Consider the following 18663-nt stretch of genomic DNA (forward strand, 5'->3'; position numbering starts at 1 on the left):
TCACAGTACCATGATGTTTGTGCTCAAGTAACCCCTAATTCTACTCAATAATGACCCACAGGGTGAGGTCAGTGATGTTGGCAACTTGGCTCCATCAAAGAAAAGCTTGTCAAGTATTTCTCTGAAGTGAAAAAGTGAAAGTTCTCAACTTGGTGAGAAAAGACAACTTCTATGTTGAGCTTGCTGAATCTGTGCTAAGAGAATCTTCTCCCCATGAAACCATGGAGGACCAAAAAGAAAAGGATGCTAGTTGTGCCATCAGGTCTCAGACTGTGAAAGTTAGGTCTACAGCACATGGTGAGTGCTTAGTAGAGATGAAAAAGGCATTGAACTGGTGTGTGTGTGTGTGTGTGTGTGTGTGTGTGTGTGTGTGTGTGTGTGTATGTGTGTGTGTGTTTGTGTGTGTGTGTTAACATCACTGTCTTCAATATCCCTGTGAGGGTGCTGAATAGTGTAGGGAGGAATTTACTCTGCTAAAATTTGAAGATATACATTACAAATACTTGTTCATTTACTCTCAGAAATCTTTAAAAAGTATGCATCTTCATCTCCATTTCACAGGCTAGGGCAGAGTAGTATTGAGTTGCCCAAGAAATGCTGGTACATTAGTTAAAATAATGTAAAATGAGCTTGTGAGGTGCCTCACACATATAATCCTAGTATTTGGGAGGTAGGACAGGAGAATTGCAAGTTAGAGGCCTGTATAGTTGCATAATAAGTGTCTACCTCAAATGACACTCATAATCATAATAGTTAATTACCTGATAAATGGTCCTCAGAAAAGAAAATTATTCAATTTGGACTTTTTAGTATGATGACAATTTCATCTGGCTTCATTAAGACATTTTTCTACAAATAATATAAGTTAGTTCCCCTGTGGAGATTCATTAGATTTTTGAAACCTAATTCAGCTGGTCATTCATTAAGTTTGTGAGCGTTGACTACTTAGATGTTTTTAATTCCCTTTGATTTTGGAGTTACTATAGTGTTTAGATTCCAATTTGGAAAAATAAACTAGCGAGTAAGCAATTCATCTGTACAGCTACATTTCTTTTCAATACTAGGGATTGAGCCCAGGGCCTCACACATGCTAAATACTTGCTAAATACTTTACCACTGAGTTATAGCCTCGGCCTACTGTATTTGTTTTCACAACAGTATATGAGGGTACTAACGCGATAAATGAGCTGGAATTGAGTTAAGAAAATTTCTCTCGTGGGGCTGGAGAGAGAACTCACTGGCAGAGTGCTGGCTGCCCAAGCGTGAGCACCTGAATTCTGATCCTCAGTGCTCAGGTAGAGGCTGGGCTCAGCACCAGGGAGCCAGAGGGAGGACCCCAGGATCACAGGCCAGCCAGGCCAGCTCAATCAACAAACTCTAGGTTGAGTAGGAGATCCTAGCTCCAAAAATAAGGTAGAGAGTAATAGAGGAAAATACCCAACCTCTGTAGGAATGTACTACACACGCAAAATAAATAAATAAATAAACAAATAAATAGATAAATAAATAAATAAATTTATTTTAAAATAGAAAAAAATCATGGTAGAAAATTTCCTGATGAAAAAAGATAAGATTTTTTTTTCTGTGCAACTTCATGTTGGAAACAGCAAACTGCCCAGAGTTCTCTGTGCCCCGTGGTGTTTTAAGGTTCCTTATAACTGTTTTGAGTGACCTGATTTTCCCCATGACATATCTGAAGTTTCTTAAGCTTACTAGAATTTTTTTTAATGTTATATAAACTCTTCGGTTGAGCCACTGAATGAAATGTTATGACATAGAAAGGGGGAACCCTGTAAGCATCAATCAACACAGAGTATTTGTTTCTTTTCCATTGGATGCCATCCAGCTTTCATCGTATGGACTCCAAGAGGAGGCAGCGGCCACTTGTTGAATTGTGTCTTATGGAACATAGTTTCTTTCTTGTCTTTCTTGTGCTTTCAGTAATAATAAATTAATCAAGAGAAGTCGCTGCTCTGCTGGGCAATTAGCCTGCCTTTAAAGGTTTCTGCTTCAGGGCCTGTTCATCAGCTGCAACACTTGCAGCCACCAGCTGAGGAGTTAACAGAGTGGCTGCGGTTGTTTGAGTCCAGCAGTGACTGCCACCCGCGCACACCGCACAAGGGGTCTGTTTGTATTAGCCCTTCTTCTGCTCGTGGCATTGGCACGCTGGGATTTTTCTCTTTTCGTTTTAATGTGTTTGGGTAGTAGTGAAGAGTCACCCCGCCGTCACCACCACTTACATGTACTTTTGCCGTTTCAACAGGAATACGGAGAGGCTAAGATAAATGAACATTTTCCTCGGCTTTGAAAGCTACAATGTGCCTGGTAACCAGAGGACCACGAAGCCATAACAGCAATCGACACACTGCTGTTCAGAGTAGCTTGCTATCATAATATTATGGGGGCCTTAGCACTTATGACTTCACCCTCCTCTTAGAACAAGTTGACACTTTTATTAAGATAGGGGCTGTTTGTGCTGAACGATCGCCATGCACCGAGATACCGAAGGAGACAGTTTTCCAGATACACAGTGACTGTCTCTGGGTGATGGAGGAGGGGTCTGACTGGTCCTTTCCAGGAGGTTTTAGGACTTAAAGGGAGACGGTGAGGAGGTGAACCTGAGACCGGGAAGTGAGTTTGTACTCACTAGCCCGGGAGCTAGGTTGAAAGGGAGGGAGGTTTGGTCCTGAGAAAGAGCAGGCCTAGGGCAAGTATTTGGTTATGGGTCAGGCCCCACGTGTACCAGCTAGAGGGGGAGGCAGTTGCTGGGGTAGAGTGGGAGGATGGGGGAGAGAAAAGAGCCCTTTAGTGGAGGATATGGGAGGATCCCCTGGAGGGACTGTCTCCTGAACCAGGCTCGCCTGGGAGAGGCCACAAAGGACTTTCTTGAGGAGGCAGTGGCAGCTTCTTAGGAGCAGAGGGAGGCCTTGGAGGTAGCTGGGCAGTGGATGGCAGTGAACCTACTATGATCCTGATGGTTTTCTATAAACAAAGGAGAGGAAGTGTGGACAGAATGTTCTTGTCATCGAATGGCTTAGTCAGCTGCCCCACATTGCCTTTGTCTCTGATAGCTAACATCTACGTTTACTTCAAAGGGAGCTATTTGCCCGAGGAGGACCTCTGACTTAGACACGTGAGTAGTTCACGTGTACAGACAGTTGTACTGTGTCAGTAGGTATTGGTTCCTCTGCATCTCCCTAGAGTCCAGAATGGAGACTTTAGTGATGATGTTGCTTGGGTAGGGTGTCCAATGGTGGAATCCCTGTGTCCAGTGGTGGTTTGTGACCCAGATGTAGCAGGCTGTTTCATTAGGGCTTGCTTTACTTTTCAACAAACACAATTGAGTATCATTCCAGTTAAACACAGATGCTTCTGGGCCGGCAATGGCTCACACCTCAGTAAGCCCATAATAAGTTGAACACGTGTGTTTAATATATGGGATCTACTGTATACTACATCTGGACCTAGCTTGCTTTGAACATGTTTAGAACACTTCCTTAGCCAGATACTGAACAAAATTATTCAGCCTAAGGCTTATTTTATAACAAGAGTGCTATCTCATGGAATGTATTAATATTATAGAGAAGATGAAAAATACAGATGTTTATATATGTGTGCTTTCACAACATCAAAAAGTCAAGCAGGGGCTGGAGAGATGCCTCAGCAGTTAAGAGCACTAGATGCTCTTCCAAATAACCTGGGTTCAATTCCCAGCACCTACACGGGTAGTTGACTACCTTGTATAAGTAACTCCAGTCCTGAGATATATCTCTTGCCTTCTTCTGGCCTCCATGGGCACTGTGGTGCACAGACTCAAAATAGATAATAATAATAATAATAATAATAATAATAATAATAATAATAATAAAAGTAAAACCTTTGTCTGAGGATGCTGCTTAGTCATGGAATGTTTGTCTGGAATGCTCAAAGCCCTGGACTTCATTTCCAACACTGAAAAACTGTAAGAAATCTTAAGTTCAGGACCTAGACAGTCAGCCACATGATTATGGGGCCAATTCTGTGATCTATTCAACTCTTAATCATAAAATGGACTTTGCCCTAGGCAGTTTTACCTGGTTCTATATGAAAATCGAAGTGTTCCTAGCCCTGTAAGGTAGGTCAGGCTAAACTAGTGTGATGGGCAGGCTAGGTATATTTAGGATATGTTTTAGCATATGATGGGTTTATCAGGATTCCCCAAAGAGTGGAGAAGAATCTGAAGAAAAAACAAACAAATGAACAAAAACAAAACAAACAACAGCAATAAAAAAACAACTCTGTGGACTGATCAGTGTCAAATTCCTAGTATGTGTTTCTCCTCTGGAACATCTCCTGTGGAAACCTCTGTTCATCTGCAGTTCCTGCTGATCAGTGCCCCACTTGGAGAGCCTAAGCCAGCCTCCACAGCTCTCCTCCCCACCCTCTCCTCCTGCTACCCTCCCCATCAGCTACCCTCACCCCGATACTGTCATCTCCTCCACACTTTTATGTTGCTTTTTCCACTCTAGTCCTCGAAGTCAGGTGGCTTCAGTTGAGTGTCAACCATGTCACGTGTTTTCAGGAATCAGTGCATTCAGGTCCCAGAGAGGTGGGCTTGGGAGCCTGGGGTTATTACTAGTCGTCACTGCATTCCTGAGCACTGATTCTGTGCCCAGCTACATGGGCACAGAGGAACCAAAGGTTTTCTGAGGAAAACTCTTCTTTTCTACGGCATTTTCCAAACACCTTTGGGGTCACAGCGAGTACCACCATTTTCAGGGTACAAAGTCCCCACTTTCCTGGGGAAACAGCTTACTGTGTGGAAACGACTCAGCTCTGTGGCAGGTTTCCTTGTTCACCTACAGCTTCCTGGGAGGGTAAATTTTCCTTGTCAACTTGACTCCATTTAGAATTCCTTGGAGATACAGCTCTGGGCATGTCTGCAAGGCTGTTCCCCAAGAAATTTAACTGAGGAAGTTTAGCCTTGAATGTGGGTGAGACATATCGGCTGGCATCTTGGACTGAATAAAAAGGGGAAACTGAGGGAGCTAGCCCGGCACCAACATCCACCTTCCTTCGGCACCTGCCTGTGGATGCAGTATGGCCAGCTGCCTCTGGTCCTGCTGCTGTAACTAAAGCCCCTCCCATCACCAAACCTTCTCCGCCATGATGGGCTGCACCCTAACTGTACTTCAAAATAAGTTGCATGGATTGGTTTTTTTTTTTTTTTTTTACAAGTATTTTATATAGTTCTAGTCTGTTTACGTTTTGCCAAACTATTCAAAGTGTCCCTGGTGCCAAACTTCTTTGGGTGGGGCCTGGCCAGTGTCTCTGTTCATTGTTCCAGAACCAGTGTCCTGAGTTTTTCTAACTTGCTTTTCACCTTCCTTGAGTGTGTGCTTTTAGCTGGGCTGTGCACAGCAGCAGTCTGATACAGGCCAGGAGTAACGTGCTAACGGATCCTGTATCCCCCAGTTCATTGGGGAGCACCAGCACAACACAGGGTCTGCCCTGACAGGGGGGTGAGCTGGGCCCTCCCTTTGTGGCTCCAAACTTACTTGGTAAGAGAAGGGACAAGTCTTGACAGGGTGGAGACACTGGTACTTCTGTGGCATAAAGGTGACCACGGCGAGTCACCTCATGCCCCCGACTACTAGGCACAAGAGAGGTGACAAACCAGGAAATCAGAAGCCCACCTGAAGTGTGGCCTCTCGTGGATATGGTCCCCTGATGGCCTAGCTGGGTGGCTCACTGCTGTCATGGCAACATGGTGGAGACTGCATGCAGCGGGAGAATTGCCATAAATTAGAGACCAGCCTGGGCCACTTAGTAAGATCCAGGTCAGCCTGAGCTATGCTGTGAGAACCTGTTTTTAAAAATACAAGTAAAAGAAAAAAAGTCACTCCCAGCTCACTTGCAGTCCAGCTCAGGGTTGGCCAGACACTCTGGGCAGTGTGGTTACTGGCTTTGCTCCCTGACGTGAGCACAGAGCTCTGCTGTGCAGAGTGGGCCATGTGCGGCTCTCATGGGTCAGTCTCTTTCCAGCGCAGGGGACCACAACACAGCACCAGCTCTGTACCAGGGGCTGAGCTATGCTGCGAAGCCTGGACACAGTACCCACCTGCGGGGGGAGGTGATTGGAGGGATGCGCTCTTCTTGACATCATCTCCGGAACTGGCAGCCCACGGGAGTCGTGTGGTAAAGCCCTGATTAGGTCAAGGGTCTCCTTATTCTTGTGCTCAGGGTGCGCTCAGACGACGAAAGCCACCTGCAACAAAACTGAGGGAAAGTTAACTCCCCAGGGTGAGGCGAGAGTCCGTTTCCTTTCCTGCTGCGGCATCTGGAAGAAATAGAAATGGGCTGCATCCTAACCACCATCAAAGCACATTAAGCCAACATTCCTATGCATTTTTTGCTTTCATTTACTCAAGGACTCAAAAAGAATGACTCCCCTTGCATAGCCACAAATCCATGTGACTTGTCAAGCCATCATGGGGCCCTGTGGATTTACCTGCCCCAGGGCAGGCCTGGCACTCACTTAGTCCATTTGGTCAGCCTGAAAGTCTGTTAGTGTTAATAATTGGATTTCATCAGGTCATCCATTGGAGTGGACATCTAGTGCTGTTTTACATAGTTGGGCTTCTTTGTGTATGCATTTGCCTGTGTGTGTATATATATATATGCATGTTAATGGGGTTCATATGTGCGTGCAGGTATGTATGCTCTGTGTACATGTGCATGTGGAGGTCAGAGCAGTCTTATACCATCTGGCACTGCCCACTGGTTTTTGAGATGGGATCTTTCACTGGTCTGGAACCTGCTAATCAGGGTAGACTAGTTCCCCAGTGAACCCCAAAAATCTACTTGTCTGTGTCTCTCCACTCTCATGTCCATCTATTTTAACAGGAATTCTGGGGATTGAATTTGTGTCCTTGGGCTTCCGAGGCAAGCACTTTACCTCCTATCGCCCCTGTCCTCAGAGAGCTTAAGAATTGTTCCATGGAGTGCGAACCGTTTTCTCCTAGAGAGCAGACTATGGCCTGCCCCTTGTACTAACCACAGCCCTATTGCCTCATTTGCCAGTTAGGTGGATGTCGTGAAGTCGTGTTGTATGGTGTAGTTGAGAGTAAGGGGGAAGCCTGTCCCGACACTGAAGGGAAGAATCCCCCTGCGGTGGTCGACATCCTAGAGACGATGCCTGTGGTAGTGCCGGATTTCCCTTGTGTTTCTAATTGACTCTAGCTGACAGCTGGTGCGGTTCTCAGGCATGAGGACAGACTGAGCTGATTGTCCCATTCTGTCATTCAAGAAAAACCATGATATTCCAGTCTGCAGAGATGAGCTGACTCTAGGCTACTTCTCAACTTTATGCGGGGACAGAGCTCCCTTAGGAAAAGTGGCCTCCATCCACCCCTAAGGACTCCCTGCTCCAAACCCATCTGTGTTTCCTTTAGAACATGAGCTTATGGCTGTGCTGGGATTCCCGCTGCATAGGGAACTGAAGGGAGAACACACTGTGGGGGTGTGGGCAGCCGAAGCTCTGAGTGACCATTCTCCTCCTGAGACCTCTTTCTGCTCCATCATCTCCAGGGTGTGCCAGGACCACAGGCTGAACTGTTCAGAATCAGAATGATTTCAGGTTTCAGAATTTTTCAGACTTTATGATGAAATATCTCAGCAATTGGACCCAAACCTAACACTGAAATTTGTTTGTTTTGCATGTACCTCATTTACATAGTCTGAAGGTAATTTTATAGAATACTTCTAATCGTTTTGTGAAGGAAGCCTTTCCATCATGTGGAGCTTTTCACTGTTGGCATCATATTGGCACTCAAAAGGGTTTGGATGTCTTTGAACTAGGGATGCTCGACCTGTGCTGTGTCCTGTATAAATTCTCTATACAATTATGCATGGAAATGATCTGAAATTAAAGAGAAGGGGAAAAATCCAAGCAGGGACATGTCAGCCAAAATTAGTCTCCTAGTTCTTATCCATCTCCATCCTGAAGACCTTGAGAGGCTCCTAGGCCAGGTGCCCAGGGGAGGAGAGTCCTTACTCTGGGCCCTCAACAGAGATGGTGGGTGGTGCTGGGTCTCATGGGCACTAGAGGTGCCTGACCTAGCAGCCAGGTAAGATCCAGGCGGGTGTCCTGAGGTCTTAGAAGGTGTGTGTGCTACTTGGAAGAAGGAATTTTGTGACACCTCCATTCCCATCCCACAAACCTTACACTAAGGGGGAAAAAAAAAAGACAGGAAATGAAATCAGGAGAAAAATACTTTGACCTGCAGACTACCTCCAGCTGTGGCACACAACACATGGCATTGGCCATGGCTGTTCCTCTGGTTCTGGGGTCCCTCTGTTGCTTAGGTTAGATGGAACAATAAAATGAGACCGGCTGCCCCACCGTCCCACTTTTTTTCAGAGCTCAAATCATTACCGTTTGGAGTTTGCCGGACTGGCAGTCAGGTGACCTTTGGCCCCTGGCACAGGTGCTGGCAGAAGGGACCGTCTAATTGAAGGCGATCTAAGCATCTCCTCATCGTCGTTAATTTTCAGTGCCGCATGAGCTCATGCAGCTTGGTCCTGTAGGGACTGTAAGTCTGCTCTGAAATGTCAAAACTCAACACTTCTCAGCTTTCCTCTCGGCTGTTTCTTATTCCCGCCTTCCCCACAGCAGAGGTCAGATGCGCTGTTGTGAGACACAGGGAAGCTGCAGTGGGAACAGACCATGCATGTTAACTTCAAGGAAGGTAGACACTCCTGAAGGGTCTCGGGGCCTTAACAAAGCACTTGAAGGAAGCAGAGTATCAAATTAATGCTTTTTGTGCTAAAAACATTAAGGTATTTAAATGTGTTATTCTAATCCCTGTTCCAGCCTGGGAACAGGAGGATCTAATATCTTTTACTTAAATCCCAGCCTTCCTGGACTGCTCCATTCTTTCCAGCCTCATTGAGGAAGAGGCAGCCTATAGCCAGTTACTTTCAGTGATTATTGAACCACGTGCAATGCACAATGGGCACTCCTTTCAATTTCCACCTCAAGTGAGGTTGTCCAATTCTTAGAACATTCTACATCATTTCCCAGATCAGTTAGGTGTTCAGATGTTAGGTTTCTGTCAGAACATCATAATGATTGTTCTGTATCCAGAGAAGTGATAAAATTGTCATTGACAAAAATATGAATGTATGTGTATTCTGAACTGGCAAGCAAAATATCTGTATTCCATAGTGTGCCCTTTCTCAGTTGCTGGGTAAGCTGATCTCAGGCAGGCGGTCAGCCTCCGCTTTTCTCACAGCCCCTTTCCAAATCTCAGCTGCTGAAGCAGCTTTTACAGCCTTAGGCAGGATCGAATTATAACGATTTTCTCGGTTAATAAAGAATATCAAGTTGCCATGACTACTCACAGCAGTAGGATGATGTGTGGTGCCTAGAGGAGAAGGCTTACAAGGGTTAGAGCAGCCACCAGTGGCACAGTCATTAACATCAGATGGGAGATAAATGGACTGGTTGATCAACTGATAAATAGATAGATAGATAGATAGATAGATAGATAGATACATACATACATACATACATACATACATACATACATACATAGATGATAGATGATTGATAGATAAATAGATGGATGATGGATAGGTAGATGATAGATAGATAGATAGATAGATAGATAGATAGATAGATAGATAGATAGATAACCTCTAGATCAGTTGTTAAGGTTTTTCCCTTTATAAGTATAGATTTTAAAGAAAACATTTGCAATGTTGAACTTCATATAGATACTATGGAATAGCTTTGGGTTACTAGAGTAGCTAGTCTTACAGCCTTGTGTTCCAAGGGTTATGAGTAAATAGCTCAGTGCTAGAGTATCTTCCCTCTTAGTTTCTTGGAACCACAAGAGAAGGACAGATAAAGTGTGTCAATTTATAGCTTCAGGTAGTCGTTTAAAGTGAAAGCTCAATGTATTTGGACGGTTTACGGAAGAACCAAGGCTATATCTGGTGGGCAGTGCGTGCACTTGAAGAAAAGCCTTTATATGAGTAAAGATTTTATATTGACAATGAGTTAAATGTGCCTTTAAATAATGTACTGCCACCGAAACCAATTATACAAGGATGTTTTTAAAGCTATCGTCCTCTTTTTTGTGAAGTACAAGCAGGAACTCAAATCTTGAGTTATGTCAGGCATGATGACACTTGCCTGTCACTACATATATTTCTGCCATCGTGGGAGGCATATAGAAATGATCTATCCTGGAAGACAGAAACATTCTATCTTAGTGATTTTGATAAGCAATGCCTATACTTTGTTGTTGATAAACTTCAGGGCTTATACGATGTCACAGGAATAGTAAGTTCCTACAATGTATGTTTACTATATGTGTGAAATTCCCAGAGTTACTGTCCAGTTATACGACCAAGACAAAAGCCAGCTGCTCACACTGCTGCCTGCTCTTCACGTCTCCTTGACACAGACTCTTGGTGTTTTGACCATAGCAGCCTCCACTGCAGAACCTTATGGTTGGCAATGAAGAAATGTACAGTGTTATCAGATGTGGTTCTGATCTATAGTTTACAGAGGTGGCTGGACCACACCAGGGCTCATGTCATTTTGTGCCAGGTTTTATCACACATATTGATAGAAGTTCATCATTGCATTCATCCACAAATTAAATGCTTACCCTACCAAGACTGTCCTGAATGGTTTTTAATGGTGCAGAGGTCCTCGTGAGGCATGCCAGATGGTGGCAGAAGGTGATTCCAGGCAAATACTGATGTACATTATCCAGTGATGCTGAAAGACCGTGTGAAAAGTCCTAATGCCTGGAAAGCAAGTATCTACAAAGCCCTCCGAGTGCATATGCAAGATGATAGCCAGAGGCTAATGGTTGGCCTATAACAATCAAAGCATTGTGATCTGAAGAAGCAAGGTGGAATAAAAGACCAGGCTCACATGTTAGCCCTTCCCCCTGGGGGAGCCTTTGTGAGGCCAGAGATTGTTGCTGCCCATCTGTCAATGGGAGCTGTCATAAGAAGTCTGGAATGTTTTCAAGGACCTTAACAGGAAATAGAATCGGGACCACCAGCATGTTGGTCAGGAAGTTTGCAAACAGTGTCTGTCCCTGGAGCACAGTAAAATGACGTATTTTTATCTGCTTTCTGTGAACTATCATTCATGGAAAATATGGATTGCACAGAGATGTCAGACAATCTTGAATTCTTTTCTTCTCTCCATGGATCAGTACTCTCTCATGGTTGTCCATCAACCACATGTTCCCAGGGACATGTTGCTTATGTGGACCTCTGATGCAATTTTTTTGTTGTTCTTTGTAGTTATGACTAGAGGTGGACTGTGTCTTGGAAGCATGATCCAGATAGTCATTTTGTTCACTGAATGTCTGCTGTATAACAGAATTTGATGTTAGGAGTCTGGTGGGGTGTGTGTGTGTGTGTGTGTGAAAAAGCAATCTTCATTGCTTTGAAGGTTCCATGTGAAAGGGGTGTACACGTGAGCGGGTGGGTCATGAACAACAAAGGGAGACAAGAGAGGGAAGACCCGGCCCTTAAATGCTGCATATTTTGGAGGTATTGTTTCTTTAAGATTCCTTATAAGAGGGCTTCTCTTCAAGGGTGTGTGTGTGTGTGTGTGTGTGTGTGAGAGAGAGAGAGAGAGAGAGAGAGAGAGAGAGAGAGAGAGAGAGAGAGAGGGAGGGAGGGAGGGAGGGAGGGAGGGAGGGAGGGAGGGAGGGAGAGAGAGAGAGAGAGAGAGAGAGAGGGAGGGAGGGAGGGAGAGGGAGAGGAAGAGAGGGAGAGAGGGAGGGAGAGAGGGAGAGAGGGAGAGAGGGAGAGAGAGAGAGAGAGAGGAGAGAGAGAGAGAGAGAGACTTTTAAGTAACTCACTTGAATTCTTACCCACCAGCACCTCCAAATAACCCAGTCCTCAGGCTCTCTGGATTCACCTCCGTCCTATCCATCCTATGCCCAAACCCCTACATTTCCCACTGTGCCCTAGGGACCATTCTCTACTGTCAATATTATCTGCTTTTAGAAGTTGAGACCACCGTGAGATGCACTGCAAACTAGGGCAGGAGCTTACATTTTGAGAAAGCTGAACCTTTTAGGTAAAATACAGATTTATAGGTTGTTCTAGACAGGGGAGGTTGCATGGATTGCCTGGACATCTGGCCCCATAGAATTGTACCAAATGCATCAAAAGAAGCAATACAGTGGTCCAAAAGAGTGGGCAGGCAGGGAAATGCCTAACAGCCATGTATGTGGAATAGTTCAGTAACTTTTAAGTTTTATGCCTACAAATTAGGTATGCATGTATATGCTTAAAATAAGAGACCTTTAAATTATATAAATTATTGTGTGGATGTGTGTATACTTGTGTGGTCACAAGCATGCCACAGTGTATATGTGGAGATCCCAGGGCAGCTTGAGGGAGTTAGGTCTCTTCTTCTACTGTGTAGGACCCAGAGATCAAACACAAGGCTGCAAGCGCCTTTACCCAATGGACCATCTCACCAACCGAAATAAGAGACACTCAAAGGTACTACACGGGACTGGAGAGATGGCTCCGTGATTGAGAGCTCTTGCCAAGGACCCAGGATCAGTTCCCAGCACTCTCATGGCAGTTCACGATTGTTTGTAACCGAGAGAATCTAATGTCCTCTTCTGACCTCTCTGGGCACTGCATACATGTGATACATTTACATCCATGCAGACAATACACACAATCACATTAAGTAAAAATTAAAAAATCTTGAAAGGTACTGTAACTCTGGAAGATAAATGGCCTCTATAAGAAACATGTCATAGTCTTTTATTTCAATGGATTGTTTAATCAAAGAAAAATCCCCATTGTAGTATAGTTTCCTTCACAGGAAAGTGAACACTTTTCCAAGTGAAATTTTCTGGTACATTGGCAGTAAGTCGCTCAGTACTTCTGTGTTTTAGGCTTGGTATAGTCTACACCATTCCAAAGGAAAGCGGAAGTGCAATTTTATCTGTCTTGTTGTGGCATTCCAACACTACCATTTCATGTAAAGTACTTACATTTATAGGATACCTTCAATGAAATACCAGCCTACATTGAGGCTACATTGAAGAAGACTCTGTAAGGTTTAAGAAAAGGGAATGAGATTCAGTGGTATTGCAAAGGTATCATCATCATCACCATCATCATCATCATCTGACCTTTTCCATGCTCCTTTGGTATCATTTAAGTGTGGCTAGGTAACATGTGAACTAGGAAGAACTTTGATAATCACTGACACAAACCACTTCAGCGTTACGTAGAAGCTGGTTAGAAATTCCCATCACAGACTGTTTGTTACATCTCTGAAGCAGAGTCCTGACCTGCCTTAAGCGACTTAAGGAAGAAAGGATTTATTTGGCTCACATTTCCAGAGGGGATGGAGCCCTTAATGCTGGGGAGGCATGGCAGCAGATATGTGAGGCTAGCCCAGCGGTCAGGAATCATACTGATCACATTTCAAAGACACACAGGAAGCAGAAGAGAACAGGAAGTAGGGCCACAGGCTATAAAACTCAAAGGCTCGCCCAAGTGACATACTTCCTAAAGGTTGTCAGCCCTCACAAACAGTGCCACCAACCAGGGACCGAATGCTTGACTACATGAGCCTGTGGGGGACATTTCTCCTTCAGACCACAACACAGGCCTTTCTCTGGCTTTCTGAATGAGAGTCTATAGATGACTTTGGTCCTTGTTTAATGCTTGAGATTCACTGATCTGGCACAGTGTCTGCAAACTTCTTGTAGTTAGTATCTAATTCATCATTTGGGATCAACTAGTGAAAGTATTCAGTGAATCTGGTTAGTTGGTTGGTATTGATGATCTGCATGGCATTCTCTTGGATGTTTCTGGAAGGAGTCCTTTGCAACCCCTCCAGCTCATAGGAGTTCTGTACACCAATCCATAATCTAGGCCCAGCCCCCTCTGAAAGGTGACTGAGCAGGAAAAGGATTTGCTAGGTTCACTTATAATACCCTGAAAGATCGAATGAGAAACTCACTATGACCAGAGCTTTTATAGCTCAGGTAAATTAATGTATGATGTCAATGCTGTGGAAGCATCCACCCTTGGTGTTACTTAAGCATTATGTTCGAAGTAACTTGAGAAAACTAGCTTTAAAATGTCAGGACATAGAAACGAGACACTTTGGGTTACTGAGCCTTTTTTTTTTTTAAGTCTCAAGAGGGCATTCTTCATTTGCAAATCTATTATGTTCTGTATATATGTAGACTACTTCAGCTGATGGGACTTTTAGGGTTTATGTTTTTATTCATAACGCACCAAAATTGGTTACAGGAGTGTGCCAAGCACCTTGCTCAGCTCAGATGTGGTCTGGAGCTTTATTTTATGGGGTGAACACATTATATGCTGGGAATGCTTATTAAGTATGGTGCATGATTCCAGGTCACAAATTAAGACTAGGAAAGAGCTGCTTTCTGCTATGTGGCAACTTGGCATCCTCAGGGGCTCCACGTGGCTAAAACGTAATGGTGCCCAGTCGATTCTGTAGAAATTGGCTGTTTGACATCTGTTTTGAACGCTGAGCATGTGCTAGACTTCTCTTTTCTCAAGGCCTTACAGTGTAAGGGCGTAATAAATCCTTGATGAGAATTTCATGCTCCTACAGTGCCAAGGTAACACTTGCTTTATATAATCCCTTGCTTTTGCTAGTTGGAAAGAGACAGTTGTCGGATATTTGTGCAGTGTACTGTCAGCCATTGCAATAGGCTTGGCTGAATGAATTCAGAGCCAAGTTCCAGAGCCGAACTGAACAAGCCTGGTGACTTGCAACTCGCTCCTGTTGGCCACTTTAGCCTGCTTTCTGATACTAAAAGGAAAGTTGTTTGGGATGGCAGGGGTCTTTCTGTTTTGATTTGGTTTGGGGGGTCTCACTCCATCATTGATCATCCTTGTTGTCTGGGGCCCCTGGTGAAGCAGAACACCATGGCAGGGAGTACATGGCAGACCAAAGACATCCCCCTCAAGGCTAGGGAGTGGAAAAGATATGGAGGAGGGACTTGGTCCCACTGTCTGCTTGAAGGCACACTCTTGATGACTGAGACACCTCCCACTAGGCTCCATCTTTTTTAATTAAAAAATTCTTTAAGACTAATTTATTTTATGTGTATGGGTGTTTTGTCTGAATGTATGTCTATGTTCCACATATGTGCCTGGTGCTTGCAGAAGTCAGAGCAGGTATCAGAGCTTCTAGAACTGGACTTACAGACAGTTGTGAGCCACAGTGTAGGTGATGGGTATCAACCTCAGTGCTTTTAACCGCTGAGCAATCTCTCCAGCCACAATCCCATCTTTTAAAGGCTCCACCACTCCCAATACCTGGGGACTAAGTCTTTAATGTGTGGGCCTCTCTCTGTAGGACACCTTAAGAACAAAACTGTAACACCCAATAGAAAACCAACAACTTTTAGCTCAAACAACACCCTTGCTCTATCTCCTTCCTTATTCCATGTCCATAGTTCTTGTAGCCCCTCCTTCAGTGTGAAATGACCAACCTCCAAGTGATATCTTTTCTCTCTACACCACCTATCAGCCAACTCACTCTCAGTTGAGTGACATATAGACCCAGGAAGCTGCAGCCCCAGGTCTGCCCAGGGTGTCCTTGAGCATGGGGGCCATGCCAGGTGGCACAGTACTTAAGAAGCAGGTCTTGGGGCTGGAGAGAGGGCTCAGTGGTTAGGAGCACTGACTGCTCTTCCAGAGGACTCAGGTTCAATTCCCAGCGCCCACATGGCGGCTCACAACTGTTTATAACTCCAAGATCTAGCACCATCACACAGACATACATTCAGACAAAACACCAATACACATAAAGATAAATTATTTAAAAGAAAAAAAGAGCAGGTCTCTGAGCATCGCTCTAGTTTACACAGAGCCCATGTGTGAGCACAGCCACTACTCCCCTCTCTGGAGGTGACTCAAGGGGCTTCCTTGTAAATTCTCCAAATCAAATGTCAGTTTACCAACGTGGGATTAAAAAGAACCCAGCCCGGAGGTGCTAGTGGCACTTTCTATGCAGGTGAACCACCCTGGCTTGCACTGTGGTGGAAGAGCTCATTCACCTACGTTACCGCCCACTGAGTCCTTAGGTTTATAGGTCACTTCCCAGAGTGTGGCGGGATCTTGACATCTGGGCCCCTTCCATCCTCCCAGGCAGGAGCTACTTCCCATTCTGGGCTGTGCTCCTGCCCCTCCAGTAGCAGACGACCTCAGAGGCCTGGGAATATGCAGACTCAGCCTCCTGCCCTGGCTACCCGGCAAATGCATCATCATCTCTGGGTAGAGATGGACTCTTCTTTCCTGTTGCTCTGGTTTCTTCCTGCCTGTTCTTTCTTCTACCCTGCCTGTTTTCTTTCCTTTCTGTGAATTCTCTGGAACTTTCCCTTGCCAGCCCCAGCACTGGGCAGGATGCATTAACACAGCATAGGAGTCGGGGGCAGGGGAGGCTCTTCCAGTGTTCTGGTTTATTGGGAAGACATTTTCAAAGGCCCTGGTAGCTAGATTGCCTATGTTTGGTCTTGGGCAGTGCCCATAGCCCCAGGTTTACTTGCCTCTCACTCCACTCAGCAGTGGATGGCAAACCGGCTGTGTTTAGGCTGCTTTAGAGATAAGGTTGCACCCATGCAAACACTGGAAAGCCACAGACGCCCATTTTCGCAAAGCTTCTTCACCCGTGAGCATAAAATATATGCGCTGGATCTGGAGGTTGTCTGGTCACTGCCTCTGAATGCAGCCTGTGTGCTGCCGCTGTCCCCTCAGGAAGGGTGCCTGCTGCCCTCACCCCTCCCTCTTCTCTCTTCTCTCACAGAGTGTCCCCTCTGCAGAAGTCCGAGATCGTGGATGTTGTGAAGAAGCGGGTGAAAGCCATCACTCTGGCCATCGGGGACGGTGCCAATGACGTGGGGATGATCCAGACGGCCCACGTGGGGGTCGGGATCAGCGGGAACGAGGGCATGCAGGCCACCAACAACTCAGATTATGCCATTGCCCAGGTCAGCCTCCCTTTTCACAGTGATGGCAGCTGGGCAGAAGAGACGGCCCAGAGCTCAGCCAGGGACTCTGCCCACCTTGGCAGGTCACCATCTAGATTAACTGATGCCTCTGTTGTTGGAGTCTTGAACAGTTTGAGGCCACTTCTCTGGATTGGGTTTCCTTGGGCCAGAGGTGGGACTGGCCCATGGACCTGTCATTTCAAAGATGTGCCTTTTCTGGTAGACAGGTCCCTAGGCTCTTGACCTCTCTACTCCCGTTCCTTCTGGTGTGTGTGTGTGTGTGTGTGTGTGTGTGTGTGTGTGTGTGTGTGTGTGTGTAGTGCACCCCTCACTGAAGAACAGCTGTTCTCAGAGCACCATTCTCTGCTAGACTCTCACTCAAGGACCTCCTTTCTTCCAGAAGTGCTGCCATGCTCTGGGCAAGTGGTTAGAGCCAGAACAAAGCAGTCACTTGGAGATATCCCCTCTTGGCAGTCATGGCTGGGAACCCGCTAGGACTCCTGCTCTGAGGGTGACCTGAGAGGCCAGGGGCCAGGTGACTCATGGAGAGTAGCAAGCAGCCTCCTGCAGTCAGGCCCAGTTCGGTCCGTTCTTCTCTAAACTGTGTGTCGCCAGCATGGTTCTGATGTGGCTCTGATGTGTTTCCTGGGTACCTCACGTGTGTTCCAAGAATCCAAGAAATTCTAACTCTTCATGATAGCCAGAAGAGTCAGCCTCAGGACCCTTCTAGGGAATATCTGGGCTATCTGGCCTGGTAGATCATCTAGAAGTGTAGTCCCAGGGAATACTGGCATGTTCTCCCAGATACCCAGTCGTAGGGTCCTGTGGCTAAATACCTATGTTTGCTGTGGCACCAGCCCCCACCCCCTGATTCCTTAAATAGGCTTTTGAAGAACATGTTAACCCTAGCTACATGATTACAAGGAACAGAGGTGTTGACACCTTTTCAGCTAAAATCAGGAGATGCATAGAAAACACCCATCTTATAAGACCCAGAGCTTGTGGTCTGGTCCTCTACTACTCTGGGGACTCCCCATCCCTGAAGGAAGCTCTGTTTGATCACCTCTCACGCTTCCTTCTGGTTTGAGGTTCTGCAAATGTAGCAAGACATTACCCAGACCATGTGGCTTTGGAAATTGAATAAGTCAGTTTTATTTCTTTGTGAACTTTGAATCCCTGAGCTGATCTCTGGCGTAGGCAGTAGGAATTCTGATTTTCCATGTGAGAAATCTAAAGGTCCTATGCACCCAATGACTGGCCTCAGGGATGAGTACAGGCCCAACATCAGAGAACAGCAGAGCCCCGTGAACTTGGGGGCTGCCACACACACCTGCTCCATTACTTTGCCGAGTCAACTGTGCAGAGGCCCGTGGGACCCGCGCTTCCTGTCTGCTGTCAGCAACTGTGGATGTTATACACCCCAGCATTATTAAATACTTGAGTTATAACATCATACGGCTGGAAGGGAACTTAAGAGGTTTCCTAGGAGTTACAGGCAAATATTTGTCTGCTTTTCTCTTTAGAATGTCTAGGGAGCAGGGATTCCTTACTGAAACTGCACACGGATAGGATGTGGAAGGTGAAGCAACCACTTTTATTAAAAGGAAGCATCCGAGAGGGGTGGGATAAATCCTTC

General features: G+C 45.6%; 1 protein-coding gene across 7 annotated transcripts in view; it reads left to right on the top strand.

Moving 5' to 3' along the window:
- Positions 1 to 18663, top strand: part of Atp8a2 (ATPase phospholipid transporting 8A2) — a 587084-nt gene that overhangs the window by 350183 nt on the left and 218238 nt on the right. For all 7 annotated transcript variants that reach the window (XM_037208489.1, XM_037208491.1, XM_037208490.1 and 4 more), the window contains one exon: positions 16844 to 17027. In XM_037208489.1, the coding sequence (XP_037064384.1) occupies positions 16844 to 17027 (184 nt within the window). The remainder of the gene's footprint in view (positions 1 to 16843; positions 17028 to 18663) is intronic.

Source organism: Peromyscus leucopus, chromosome 9 (genome assembly GCF_004664715.2).
Source record: "Peromyscus leucopus breed LL Stock chromosome 9, UCI_PerLeu_2.1, whole genome shotgun sequence".
Classification (NCBI taxonomy): domain Eukaryota; kingdom Metazoa; phylum Chordata; class Mammalia; order Rodentia; family Cricetidae; genus Peromyscus; species Peromyscus leucopus.